General features: G+C 43.3%; 1 protein-coding gene across 2 annotated transcripts; it reads right to left on the minus strand.

The window, feature by feature from the left end:
• Positions 1–372: 372 nt before the first annotated feature.
• LOC109876078 (jupiter microtubule associated homolog 1) lies at positions 373–11331 on the minus strand. 2 transcript variants are annotated; one of them, XM_031814246.1, is made up of 5 exons: positions 11109–11331; positions 8619–8758; positions 5367–5494; positions 5100–5127; positions 373–893 (listed from the first exon to the last, which is right to left on the minus strand). In XM_031814246.1, exons 1-5 carry the CDS (start codon positions 11162–11164, stop codon positions 748–750), a joined length of 498 nt encoding a protein of 165 aa, XP_031670106.1. In that variant the 5' UTR covers positions 11165–11331; the 3' UTR covers positions 373–747. The 2 variants fall into 2 exon arrangements, with proteins under 2 accessions (XP_031670106.1, XP_031670107.1); XM_031814247.1 differs by having other exon boundaries at positions 373–890; positions 11109–11307.
• Positions 11332–11725: the final 394 nt, after the last annotated feature.

The following is an 11725-nucleotide window of genomic DNA, read 5'->3' on the forward strand; positions in this document are numbered from 1 at the left end:
GCAAATCTCACAAGCGAACAAAAATACTTTCACTTTGTGGTTCAGCCTCGTTTGACTGTTCCCAGCAGTGGGGAGGGACAAGTCATTCCCTTGCCCAATGTGTTCCAGACGGTATCAGCCCCACCATGTGGACATTATTAAATGTGCTTTGGAAGTGTCTTAACATGGGATTTGGGATTTGATTTGGGATCAAATGGGATTTATCTGTAAAAAACAGGCTGACCAAATCATTACTCAGATCTTTCACTTATGGGTTCAAATAGTTAGCTTACAGTAAATTCTGTGTGGTATAACATGCATAACTAAAAACATTTGAGAGAGCCACATAAAATACATCTTTCCTCCGATAAAAATAAAACCAGGAGCAAAATGAACAAATTCATATCAATCTTTATTGTATTTAGAAATTCACGCATCAAATCTTTTTTGAATACTTTTCTTTACCATTTACATCAGGGCGAGAATGAGACAAGCCTTTTCCATCAGGCGCAATATAGGCACACTACAGAATGGACTGAAATGGGGGAGGGGAAAAAGAGATACATAAAGTGCTTCTGTCAACGGTTCTCTTGAATTAGAAAAAAGTAAAAACATGAGGGGGTTGGCAGGTAGGGGGCAAATTCCATGGCTCAGAGGGGACGTGGTGGATTGTATCAGACAGTGGGGAACAACAGTGGGACTGAGGTGGGGAAGGGGGAAATGGGGGCAATTCTTTCAAAAATAAAAACGTTCCAACAAAACCAGACCTCAACCCAGGATGAGGCTGGACATGCCCCCTGGGGGGTTTCTTCGGCCGGAGGGGGCGGCTGCGTTGGCGGCAACTCCCGAGGGGGCAGAGGGCTGTGGTGCCTCCTCCTTCTGCTCCTTCTCTTCAGGTTCCTCGGGGCAGTCTACTTTACCACACAACACAGAGGAGACGACACTATCAGGGTCATCACTACCTGACCCACTGATCAGAGATCTGATCCATATGATATGACTCAGGTTGCGTTTACACAGGCAGCTGAACTGATCTTTGGCCCAATTATTGGCAAGAGAGTGGATCTGATTGCCCAAAAGGACAATTCTGGTAATAAAAAAAGAAGAAGAATAAAATCAGTATTGGGCTGCCTGTGTAAACTCAGCCTATGATCTAGCCATGCTAGAATGGAGAGAGGCACAGCACTTAAACACTTATATCTTCAACAAAAATATAAAATGCTGCATGAAACAATTGTAAAGAATATACTGAGTTACATTTCATATGACCCAAAATCAGTCAATTGAAATCTATTATTTAGGCCCTAATCTATGGATCTCACAACTGGGAATACAGATATGCATCTGTTGGTCACATATACCTTCAAAAGAAATGGGCCTTGGGATCTTGCCATCTAAGCATTACAATTGTGTTCGTTGTCCTTAGCTTATCTGCCTATAACATATCCTCGCCGCCACAAATGGGGCACATTGTTCACAACATTGACATTTAGCAAACCACTTGCCCACCATACACATGCTCAGCGGTTGGACATACTGCCACATTCCCAAAACATTGGTGGCTTATGGTAGAGAAATTACTATTAAATTATTTGGCCTCAGCTCTAGTGGAGATTCCTGCAGTCAGCATGCCAATTGCAAGCTGCCTCAACTTGAGACATCTGTGGCATAGTGACAAAACTGGCCTTTTACTGTCCCCAGCACAAGGTGCACCTGTGTAATGAGCAGGCTGTTTAAATCAGCTTCTTGATATGCCACACCAGTCAGGTGGATGGGTTCTCGTCAAAGGAGAAATGTTCACAATAAGGGATGTAAACAAATTTGTTCACAATGAGAGAAGTAAGATATTTCTTCATATGGAACACTTCTGGGATTTTATATTTCAGGTCATGAATCAAACAGTTGAAACAGCGTTTATATTTATGTTCAGTGTAAATATCATCCAAACCTTGAATTGATAGGATATCTGATAACAGGTTTGGTTGTAGCAAGGACAACCTGATGGGTCCTGCTACCACTTTCCAAATGACAGCTCAACAGATAACCAATAGCAAGGGATAATTTCAGAAAAATGTGTTGCTTTCAGTAAAATGTGCATAAATGTACTAGCATAACTCAAATCAAAGCAGATGCAATAAATTGAACTCAACAGTCCTCCATGAGGCAAATGTCATCTGGAATGAAATCACACTGCTGGAGAAACAGGCTGTCAATTGCTCATTAGTGATGTAGAATCTCAGTCAAATTTCCTGAGGGCCATTACAGTATAGAGTCGGTAGGTGCTTACAGCAGCACGTAGGCAAAGTGTGTTAAACCAGTGTTTCTAAGCCTATTTTGGTATCAAGGAACATAAAGCTGTGTTTCTTCCTTCAGAACACTGCTTGGATTACATTTTACACCTGAGAATTGTACAACAGTGTCAGTCAAACACTTGGAGGGACCAGACAAGATCCTCCCAGGGTCCACTGCCAGTCCAGTACCACTTCAAGCCCCCGTCTAAAGTGCTTAGACAAGACCATAACAGTGGAACGGATGTAGTATCTATTTTTGAATGCACCAAGATGTGTGAAGCCTAAACCCTCCATTATCCAAGAACACACTATCACTAATGTTTACAGCACCTGGAAGTTAATAAATAGCCTTGCTCTTCATAGGAACAGCATTATATAATTACAGAACAGATGACTGACCACAGACATTATGAAAGGGCACAACTGGATCAAAGAGAATCTGATTGAGTTGACTACAAGGTGTTCCCTACAAATAAAAAGCCTTAATAAAAGCCCTCTATGAGTCATGTGTTGTATAACTGGGACACCAGAGTTTCTCCTGGTTAGATCAACAAGGTCAGGACAAACTTCCCAGGTATGACAAATGTCATTGTTGAAAACAAAAGGAGAGACATGATCACGTTTAAAAAAGGCTGGAAGGGTGGTATTATCAGAGCTGCCACGGTCGACCATGATGCTATTCATTGTGGCCATTCATAACTAATGGGAGTCATGCACTGCTGTTTACAGACAGCTGAGAGAACGAGGAATGTGGAATATTTCCTTCCAGTCTGGTAGGGACGTCTTCTAAGTGTTGTCTCTTCAAAAGACTTCAATGAGATTCATCATTGGAAACTAAATTATTTTAGTAGCAGTCAAAGGTTTGACTCATTCAAGGGTTCCTTTATTTTCACTATAGTAAAGTAAATAGTAATGGTAAAGACAAACTATTAAATGGCATATGAAATCATGTAGTTAAAAAGTATATTTTTCAGGACCCTGTCTTTCAAAAATAATTCGTAAAAATCTAAATAAGTTAATCTTAATTGTAAAGGGTTACAACACTTTCCCATGCTTGTTCAATGAACCATTAACAATTCATTAACAAGTCTGTTAAAACACTAACAGCTTACAGACGGAAGAAAATTAAGGTCACAGTTATGAAAGCTTAGGACACTAAAGAGGCCTTTCTACTGATTCTGGAAAAACACCAAAAGAAAGATGGCCAGCGTCACTGCTCATCTGCGTGATAGTGCCGTAGGCATGCTGCAAGGAGGCATGTGGCCTGCAGATGTGGCCAGGGAAATAAATTGCAATGTCCATACTGTGACGCCTAAGACAGCGCTACAGGGAGACGGCCGGACAGCTGAACGTCCTTGCAGTGGCAGACCACGTGTAACAACACCTGCACAGGATCGGTAAATCTTAACATCACACCTGCGGGACAGGTACAGGATGGCAACAACAACTGCCCAAGTTACACCAGGAACGCACAATCAGTGCTCAGACTGTCTGCAATAGGCTGAGAGAAGCTGGACTGAGAGCTTGTAGGCCTGTTGTAAGGCAGGTCCTCACCAGACATCACCGGCAACAATGTCACCTATGGGCACAAACCCACCGTCGCTGGACCAGACAGGACTGGCAAAAAGCGCTCGTCACTGACGAGCTGCGGTTTTGTCTCACCAGGGGTGATGGTCGGATTTGCGTTTATCGTCGAAGGAATGAGCACTACACCGAGGCCTGTACTCTGGAGCGGGATCGATTTGGAGGTGGAGAGTCCGTCATGGTCTGGGACAGTGTGTCACAGCATCATCGGACTGAGCTTGTCGTCATTGCAGGCAATCTCAACGCTGTGCGTTACAGGGAAGACATCCTCCTCCCTCATGTGGTACCCTTCCTGCAGGCTCATCCTGACATGACCCTCCAGCATGACAAGGCCACCAGACATACTGCTCATTCTGTGCATTATTTCCTGCAAGACCGGAATGTTAGTGTCCTGCCATGGCCAGCGAATAGCCCGGATCTCAATCCCATTGAGCACGTCTGGGACCTATTGGATCGGAGGGTGAGGGCTAGGGCCATTCCCCCCAGAAATGTCCAGGAACTTGCAGGTGCCTTGGTGGAAGAGTGGGGTAACATCTCACAGCAAGAACTGGCAAATTTGATGCAGTCCATGAGGAGATGCACTGCAGTACTTTATGCAGCTGGTGGCCACACCAGAAACTGACAGTTACTTTTGACGCCCCCTTTATTTCAGGGACACATGATTCTATTTAGGTTAGTCACATGTCTGTGGAACTAGTTCAGTTTGTGTCTCAGTTGTTGAATCTTATGTTCATACAAATATTTACATGTTAAGCTTGCTGAAAATAAAACGCGTTGACAGTGAGAGGACGATTCTTTTTTGCTGAGTTTTAGATACTTCAAAGTAGCAAACCATCTTCTGTATACCACCCCTACCTTGTCTCAAACACATAAAGGAAAGAAATTCCCCCAAAAAAATTCTAGAAAGTCACACCTGTTAATTGAAATGCATTCCAGGTGACTACCTCATGAAGCTGGTTGAGAGAATGCCAAGAGTGTGCAAAGCTGTCAAGGCAAAGGGTGGCTACTTTGAAGAATCTCAAATATGAAATATATTTGGATTTGTTTAACACATTTTTGGTTACTACATGATTCCATATGTGTTATTTCACAGTTTTGATGTGTTCCCTATTATTCTACAATGTAGAAAATAGTAAAAATAAAGAAAATCCTTGAATGAATAGGTGTCCAAACTTTTGACTGGTACTGTACATAAATACCATATATTAAAATACTGACATTCGAAATGGAACCGGAGATACTTACCATTGTTTGCCTGCTGGCACTCCTCAACCTGTCAGATGGAGAATAATAACAGTCAGCATTTTACTTTATTTTGGCTGAGTCATTTTACTACATCAATGGCATTTAAGTCAGTTCAAAAACACAGGACTGAGAATCACTGAAAACCATCCATGACAGCAGACTTGTAGAAACCAAGTCAAGTGTCTTACCAGTGGAAAACACACACATTACATCTATGAATAAAACAATGGCCGACATATGTCAATGCCAGTGACCCCTCACCCTTACCCCTAAAGGAACGTTGATGGAGGTGATGACCTCGTCTGTCTCATTGTTTTTGGGGAAGAGGAGCGGCTGCTGGCACCGTCTAAGGGGGGCGGATGGTTCTCCGCACAGAGTACCCTTGGCCGTCCCGCCTACGGAGAGAAACAACACCCAGTTAATAAGTGATGACTCAGACTTCACAAATGAGTCAGAAGGAGATGACCTCACTACTAGAGTTCTGTAAAGCAGACCTCCTCCGAGAGAGCTACCTCCTGTAGGTTTTCCAGCACACCTGATTCTACTAATTAGCTGCTGACCAGGACCTTGAACTGACTCGGTTGAGTAACACAACAGGGTTGGAGTAATAGCCTGCATACACAGTAGCTCTCTGAGAGAAGGGTTTAGGTCAGTGATAGGGACTAGTGTTAGGCCTAATGATAGTTAATGGAGTGTCAATGCTTGAAGTGCTAATAAAAACATGACAGTTTCTTTACGGTTTGTTTCCACTTTACATTTCATTGATCAAAACAAACGTATTCACTGGCCAGATTTTACAATTTGGTTGAATGGGTCTAAATGGATTAAAGACTGGTGTGGAAGGCTGGTAACAGTTTGCTTTACCATCTTGATTTGTGGTGCATTCCTGTTTTAGTGGAACTGAGTGACTAACATGTAGTATGGCAATGTTTTTACTGAGCATAATACTGCTAGGAACTATTTGCCAAGATGACATGAGAAAATGCGGAAAACCACCAATGCAAACACTAATGCAAACAAATCCGATGGCCTACCTATCAGTCTCAGACAGATGCCAACAGACCAAGCAACAAAGCGGCCAGTGGATGTAGGCTAATCCAGACAAATGCTGAGCCAAAACTCATAGGCTAACCCACATACCCCACTCAGCGAAAGGACATTTTGGCCAACATTTAAGCTAGGCTACAGTCCCATACAAACTCCTACTGAGCAACAACTGTAGAGCAGAAACAATGGGAAGTCAACAGATTGGTCTACCTGCCATCTATGACAAGAAGGAACAAAGCCAGACAAAGGGATGATTCTTGGTCAATATATCACTGCTTGTTAATGAAGTGAGAGTAGAAAGCATTGTGAAGTAATGGCACAGTGACTCAACAAGGTTTCCTTTATTATGGCTCTGCATCTGTTTATCAGGCCCTGCTGAATCACTGCTTTTACATTAGCCTTGGTAATGGGACATAAACCGTGGACATGGCCAATAAGTGATGCTTTAATTGACTATAGTGCAATTACATTTAAATTAAACATTCAGATAGTACTGCAAGATCAAGATGTAGGTCTATATCAATGTTAAGCTGAAAACTGGATTTTTGGCCATTATGTAGGAGGTACTTCATGACCAAATCTTCACCTGGATTATTTTTTATGGAGTGTAATTCCAATATGTGCGTCACAGTTCCCATTTCTGAGGCTAAAAGATAAACAGGCAGAGACAAGTCACACTGGTTCAGTGGCTTGTTATGAAGCTCAGTACTTTTTTATTTAACTATGCAAGTCATTTAAGAACAAATTCTTATTTACAATGATGGCCTACGGTACTGGTCTGACTGCAGAATGGCTTGTGTGGGGCTGGGAGTTGGCCCTTGAATAAAACCCACTAAGGATCATCTCAAGGCCATGGTGAGTTTAACCGGGCATCACCAGAAAAGGCTATGGCAAAAGCAATGTAAGCAGAGGCCAATGGCTGAATTTAAATACCACAATGCTACATCGCGGCATATATTCTACTACACCAAGTGGGTGGAACTTCACAACCAAATATGTCATTATGGTTGTGTAAAGTAAGTATGATCATACATGTTGAGGACTAGTTCACCATTTTACAACTTGACATTAGATGGTTCCTCACTCTGAAAGTAGTCTATGAGCCAGGAGAAACTAATTCATGGTTCTTTAGACAGACACAAGCAATGGCAGTGATGGGGGCATGAGAGCATGTTTCTAGAATTCTATTTTTTCTTAAAGGCCAAATCACCTTTAGGTAACAAACAAAATAGGAAAATATGGAGTTGATTTGAATTGAATTCAGGTGATTTTGACATTTTGTAGTGGCTGAGGTTTGCTGAAGTTTGTAGTGGCTGTTTAAAGAAAACTGAACAACAGATTAATGTTTTTGTCTTGGCCCAGACTTTCAGGGTGAGGAACCATCTAACAAAGTTGTAAAATAGTGAACTACTCCTTTAAGTATATATTCATGCATGGTCATGCATTCTAACCTCAAGGTTAGTGACCTCCCGTGACTATCCTTGAAGTTGAAGACCAAAGAAACAACCATACATTGTTGGCTATCTTCTACATTCACGGAGCCAAGAGAAATCCCTTTGGCTACATTTCCAGATTGTGATGTCATTAGGCAAACAGCAGCCTAAGACAACATCCTATAGCCTACTAACAGAGAAAACAGTGCATGCAATCCAAGAATATCCCGACCTAAACACACCAGAAAATCCATGTATATTCATGGAAATATATCGACTAATGCAACTTTAATTAAATATAGGCTAGCCTAGACCAAGTACTCAACTTCCAGACGAGACGGCACTGAAGCCAACCTAACCAAATAATCCAGGTGTATCCATTGAAATGTGCATACCATGACACCGGTCATTTGTCTGAACTGAACTTGAACCTAGCCTGAGACAATGTGGAATAGCAGGAAGTCAGAGTGTGAACACTGTATGCAGCTGTCGGCTCCGAAGGTCAGAGGTTACAGTTAACACACACATGCACACCACATTCTCCACACTTCATGCGTGGGCACGGATACGCCACTACAACAGTAAATGGATTACTACATAGAGGTGATGCGATTGTGAAAACATGTGATACTGTGTCATGTGAGATCAGTTCCTACCACACCCTTCTTTTACATGTGTAGGTGTACACTACTAGAGCCAGGGAGGGTCAGCCAGATCCAGCCTGACAGACAGAGGTGGCTCCCCCATCAAGGCCCTGCTGTACTACAAGTCAGTCTATGTAGGTCAGGTGGAAAAACAGTACACTATGCACATTATCCAACGTGATTGACTGGAGTCTGGACACTGATTGAATGAATGCCCACAGTTTTACCCCAAAGGGTCTTTGTCAGCATGATTCCAATTTTGGGCCCATTGTTCGAGCACTCAATGTGTGTGGGTATTCTTTTGCCATGCCACATTTTTGTACCCTGCCCCAGTGGATGTTTGTTGGATGTGTGCGTACACTGGTTTTGAACCAATGTGAGTAGCTAGGAAGTACCGGGTGGGTTGCTCCTCCGATGGGCGTGGGGATCATCGGGCTCTAGGAAAATGTTGGAGCCCATTTTGTTCTTGCGTACAGGGGGGGTTTCGTCTGTGCCGAACGATATGTTGGAGGCCCCGCCCGGCGGCCGCAGCACCCTGCAGGACAACAAAGGGAGGGTCAGGACTGTCATTTGACTGACTGCCACACACACTATTGAACTGATACCCCCTCTCCCAGGACATGCTAAATACACAAAGACCACGTCACACACGAGTGATCAGCGGCAGCACTGCTGAAATCATTACACGACAATTACAAACATATTGCTCTGAGGCCACACAGACACCTCATTGCTCCAGTCCCCTCTTTCTCTCCATTCACAGTAGGGTCCACTCCCTAAGCCCCAGCTGTCAGACCGAGGGATACTCACAATCTCTCCTGGCTACAGCTGACTCCACGCGCCTGCAATCTGCCAGGCTAGACAGTCACTGATTTGAGCTCGGCAGAAATTCCGCAGCAGTTACACATGGGATGGCTATCATTCCACACAGCATAGCCGTTCCAACATTTGATTGGAGAAATATAGGCTAGATCATGGCTGGACATGGCCTGTGCTTAAGCACATGGAACAATGTCAAGGTAAAAGAAAACATCAGATAGACTTAATATGTGATCTGAATAGCAAAAAGGCAAGAGGATAACCACAGCCCACAAAGCCCACTTCCAAACCGACATTCTTTCCTCCTAGCGAACATAAGGGTCACAAGAATGAGAAGGAAAGCCCTTTTCCCCCTTGACTAAGGACAGTCGGGTGGAGGAATTGATGCGTTTGCAGAGCCATTCCCCGACCCCTCCTCCCCTCTATTCAGCTCCAGACTGCTGAATGCACCAGCTGACACTAGGCAGCTGTCCAAAGGCAGACGGGATACAAAAATCAACTTCCCTCCCACCATGGGGTTAAAAAAAACAAGACAGTGGCGAGATGAAAGAACTGGATTTGGTTATTGCTGGTGCTGTATGTATGCCACGATTAGTTCATGTAATGTCCAAAGCAGACTTGTTAACCCTTGTGTGATAGCTAAGATGAGCTCATGCTTTCCACTAGGCTGAAAAGAGAAAAGGCTATTTGAGACCCCACCCAACAATGAAACGGCAAATATTTCCTGTGAGAGGCACTGTGGTTAGAAAAGTGGGACAACTCGACAGTTGTTCAACAGTAACGTTAGATTGATTGAAAAGATAGCGAGCCTGATGCTGTCACATATATTGAAAGCCTTTGATGACCTTATCTGCTATTACCAAAGGCTGCCAAAGTTGGATTGCTGCTTTCGGGAAAGCCTGCATTTCTAGACTGGTCAGCAGTAGGGCCGACCAAGATGGCTAAAGCAAAGATGAACCGAGCAAAGATTTGCAGGCTTAGCTAAGCCCCCCCACCCAAGTAAAACCCGCATTAGCCACCAATTAGTCGACAACGTAGCTAGCTGGAATACAATTACCGGAAAGAATGGTTATGATTTCACCGTTGGACTACTTGTAGCAAAACTATCCAGCCCAAAACGGTGTTACAGCTCACGTTTTGGGTTAACAACGAAATAGCCTATTGTCCGGCCTGCCCGAAACGCAACACGGGTTGATAAAACTGACTATTTCTCTTCCCCATGACATCCAGCCGCCGCAAAGGCAGGAGGTCCCATACCATAGCATGAATGCACGCGGTGCATCAGTTTTTCTGGCAGTGAAACAAAGTTGATTGCGTGCAGACCCTTGGCCTCAAATAAGTGCTCAAAACGTAGACAATACATATTTTTAAATGATTTAATTAACTCCTAATACATTGTTTGGGTCAGCAGTATTCTTAGAAACATCCATAAAAGGAGCTAAACTTGGCATGTAGGCAAATCTAGCTACCTAACTAACAAGTTACCCAGTTTTGGGGCACCAGAGGCCTACAGACTATAGGGTTTGGAGCTTGCAAACGAAGAGCAAGTGCTTGTTTCTGCAAATAAAAGTGTTACGCGACAGCTGAGCTTGGTGCTAGCCAGAATGTGAGCTAGCAATCCATACCAGTCACTAGCTAGCGAAGTAGACAAGTTAACAAAACAAGTTGCAGTCCAGACAGACAACTACTATAGATAACTGTGATTAGCTAAGTTGTCCTCAAATTGTCCATTATGTTTAAATGTGTCCTGATGCCGAGTCCTTTACACTAAACAGCTCATTTTCAAAGCTAAATCCCAACTTCCACTAACGCCACGGGCCTCTGGTGTGGTAGATGGAATCGCTAGCAGCAGTAACCAGGTCGCTGATGCCGCCACTTGCCCAAATGCCCTCTTCACGCCATCATATCAGCTAATTACAAAGACAAATTGTGCCATTAATACAATTGAGCTAAATCAGGAAAAATCACCCGCCCAACAACTGGACGGTTAGCTTCCAATACTGGCTGGTAAGTGGATCCCATTTTCTTTTGTTTGTCCATGAAGATTTTTCGGATTTCATTTTTACCTGGAACTGCTTTTCGCACCGGGATCCATCCCTTGAAATGTTTTTGTCGTCGTCATTTCGACTGTCTAATTCACTACTTTCGTATTTCGATATGTAACACGATAAACTACAAAAATGTGATTTTCTAAATCATCCGCAGGACACACAGAAAATGAAATACTGACTCCACCCGACTGAGCGCCCGAGAGACCAGAATGAAGAGCGCAGCGACAAGTTATCCCAGCCCATAAGGCCCAGCCCACCTCAGTTCCACTCGCTCTGGTTGGACGGACCCTTACCGACCCTCTTTCTGGTTGGTGGCACATACCACCAGTCGACGTCAATCGTTTTTCTTTGAAAGGCAACATTCTCCCCCTGTGCGATGCAATTGTCTCAAAAAGTCACCTTAAATCAGTGCTATTTACTACCAGTTTCATTCCCATTCTGTATCTTATATTAGTTCTTGATTTAGATAAAAATGCTGTCAGTATCTTTACAGTATCAATATGTTATCCAATGATGATGAGTATGGACACAATGTTATTCAAAAGAGTTACTATACTTGTTTGGCTTGTCTTCATACAATAGTCCCACTGTCCTAACATCCTCTTTCCCCATTTTGAGTGACTCTTTGCACT

The sequence above is a fragment of the Oncorhynchus kisutch genome, unplaced genomic scaffold (genome assembly GCF_002021735.2).
Source record: "Oncorhynchus kisutch isolate 150728-3 unplaced genomic scaffold, Okis_V2 Okis06b-Okis10b_hom, whole genome shotgun sequence".
In the NCBI taxonomy this organism is placed as follows: domain Eukaryota; kingdom Metazoa; phylum Chordata; class Actinopteri; order Salmoniformes; family Salmonidae; genus Oncorhynchus; species Oncorhynchus kisutch.

Excerpts from the sequence above, each read along its gene's own strand:
- LOC109876078 (XM_031814246.1), bottom strand. The coding sequence starts at position 11,164 with ATGACGACGACAAAAACATTTCAAGGGATGGATCCCGGTGCGAAAAGC. Across the intron at positions 8,759-11,108 it reads GGTGCGAAAAGCAGTTCCAG|GGTGCTGCGGCCGCCGGGCG; the intron begins GTAAAAATGAAA and ends GTTGTCCTGCAG. Across the intron at positions 5,495-8,618 it reads TCGGAGGAGCAACCCACCCG|GCGGGACGGCCAAGGGTACT; the intron begins GTACTTCCTAGC and ends TTCTCTCCGTAG.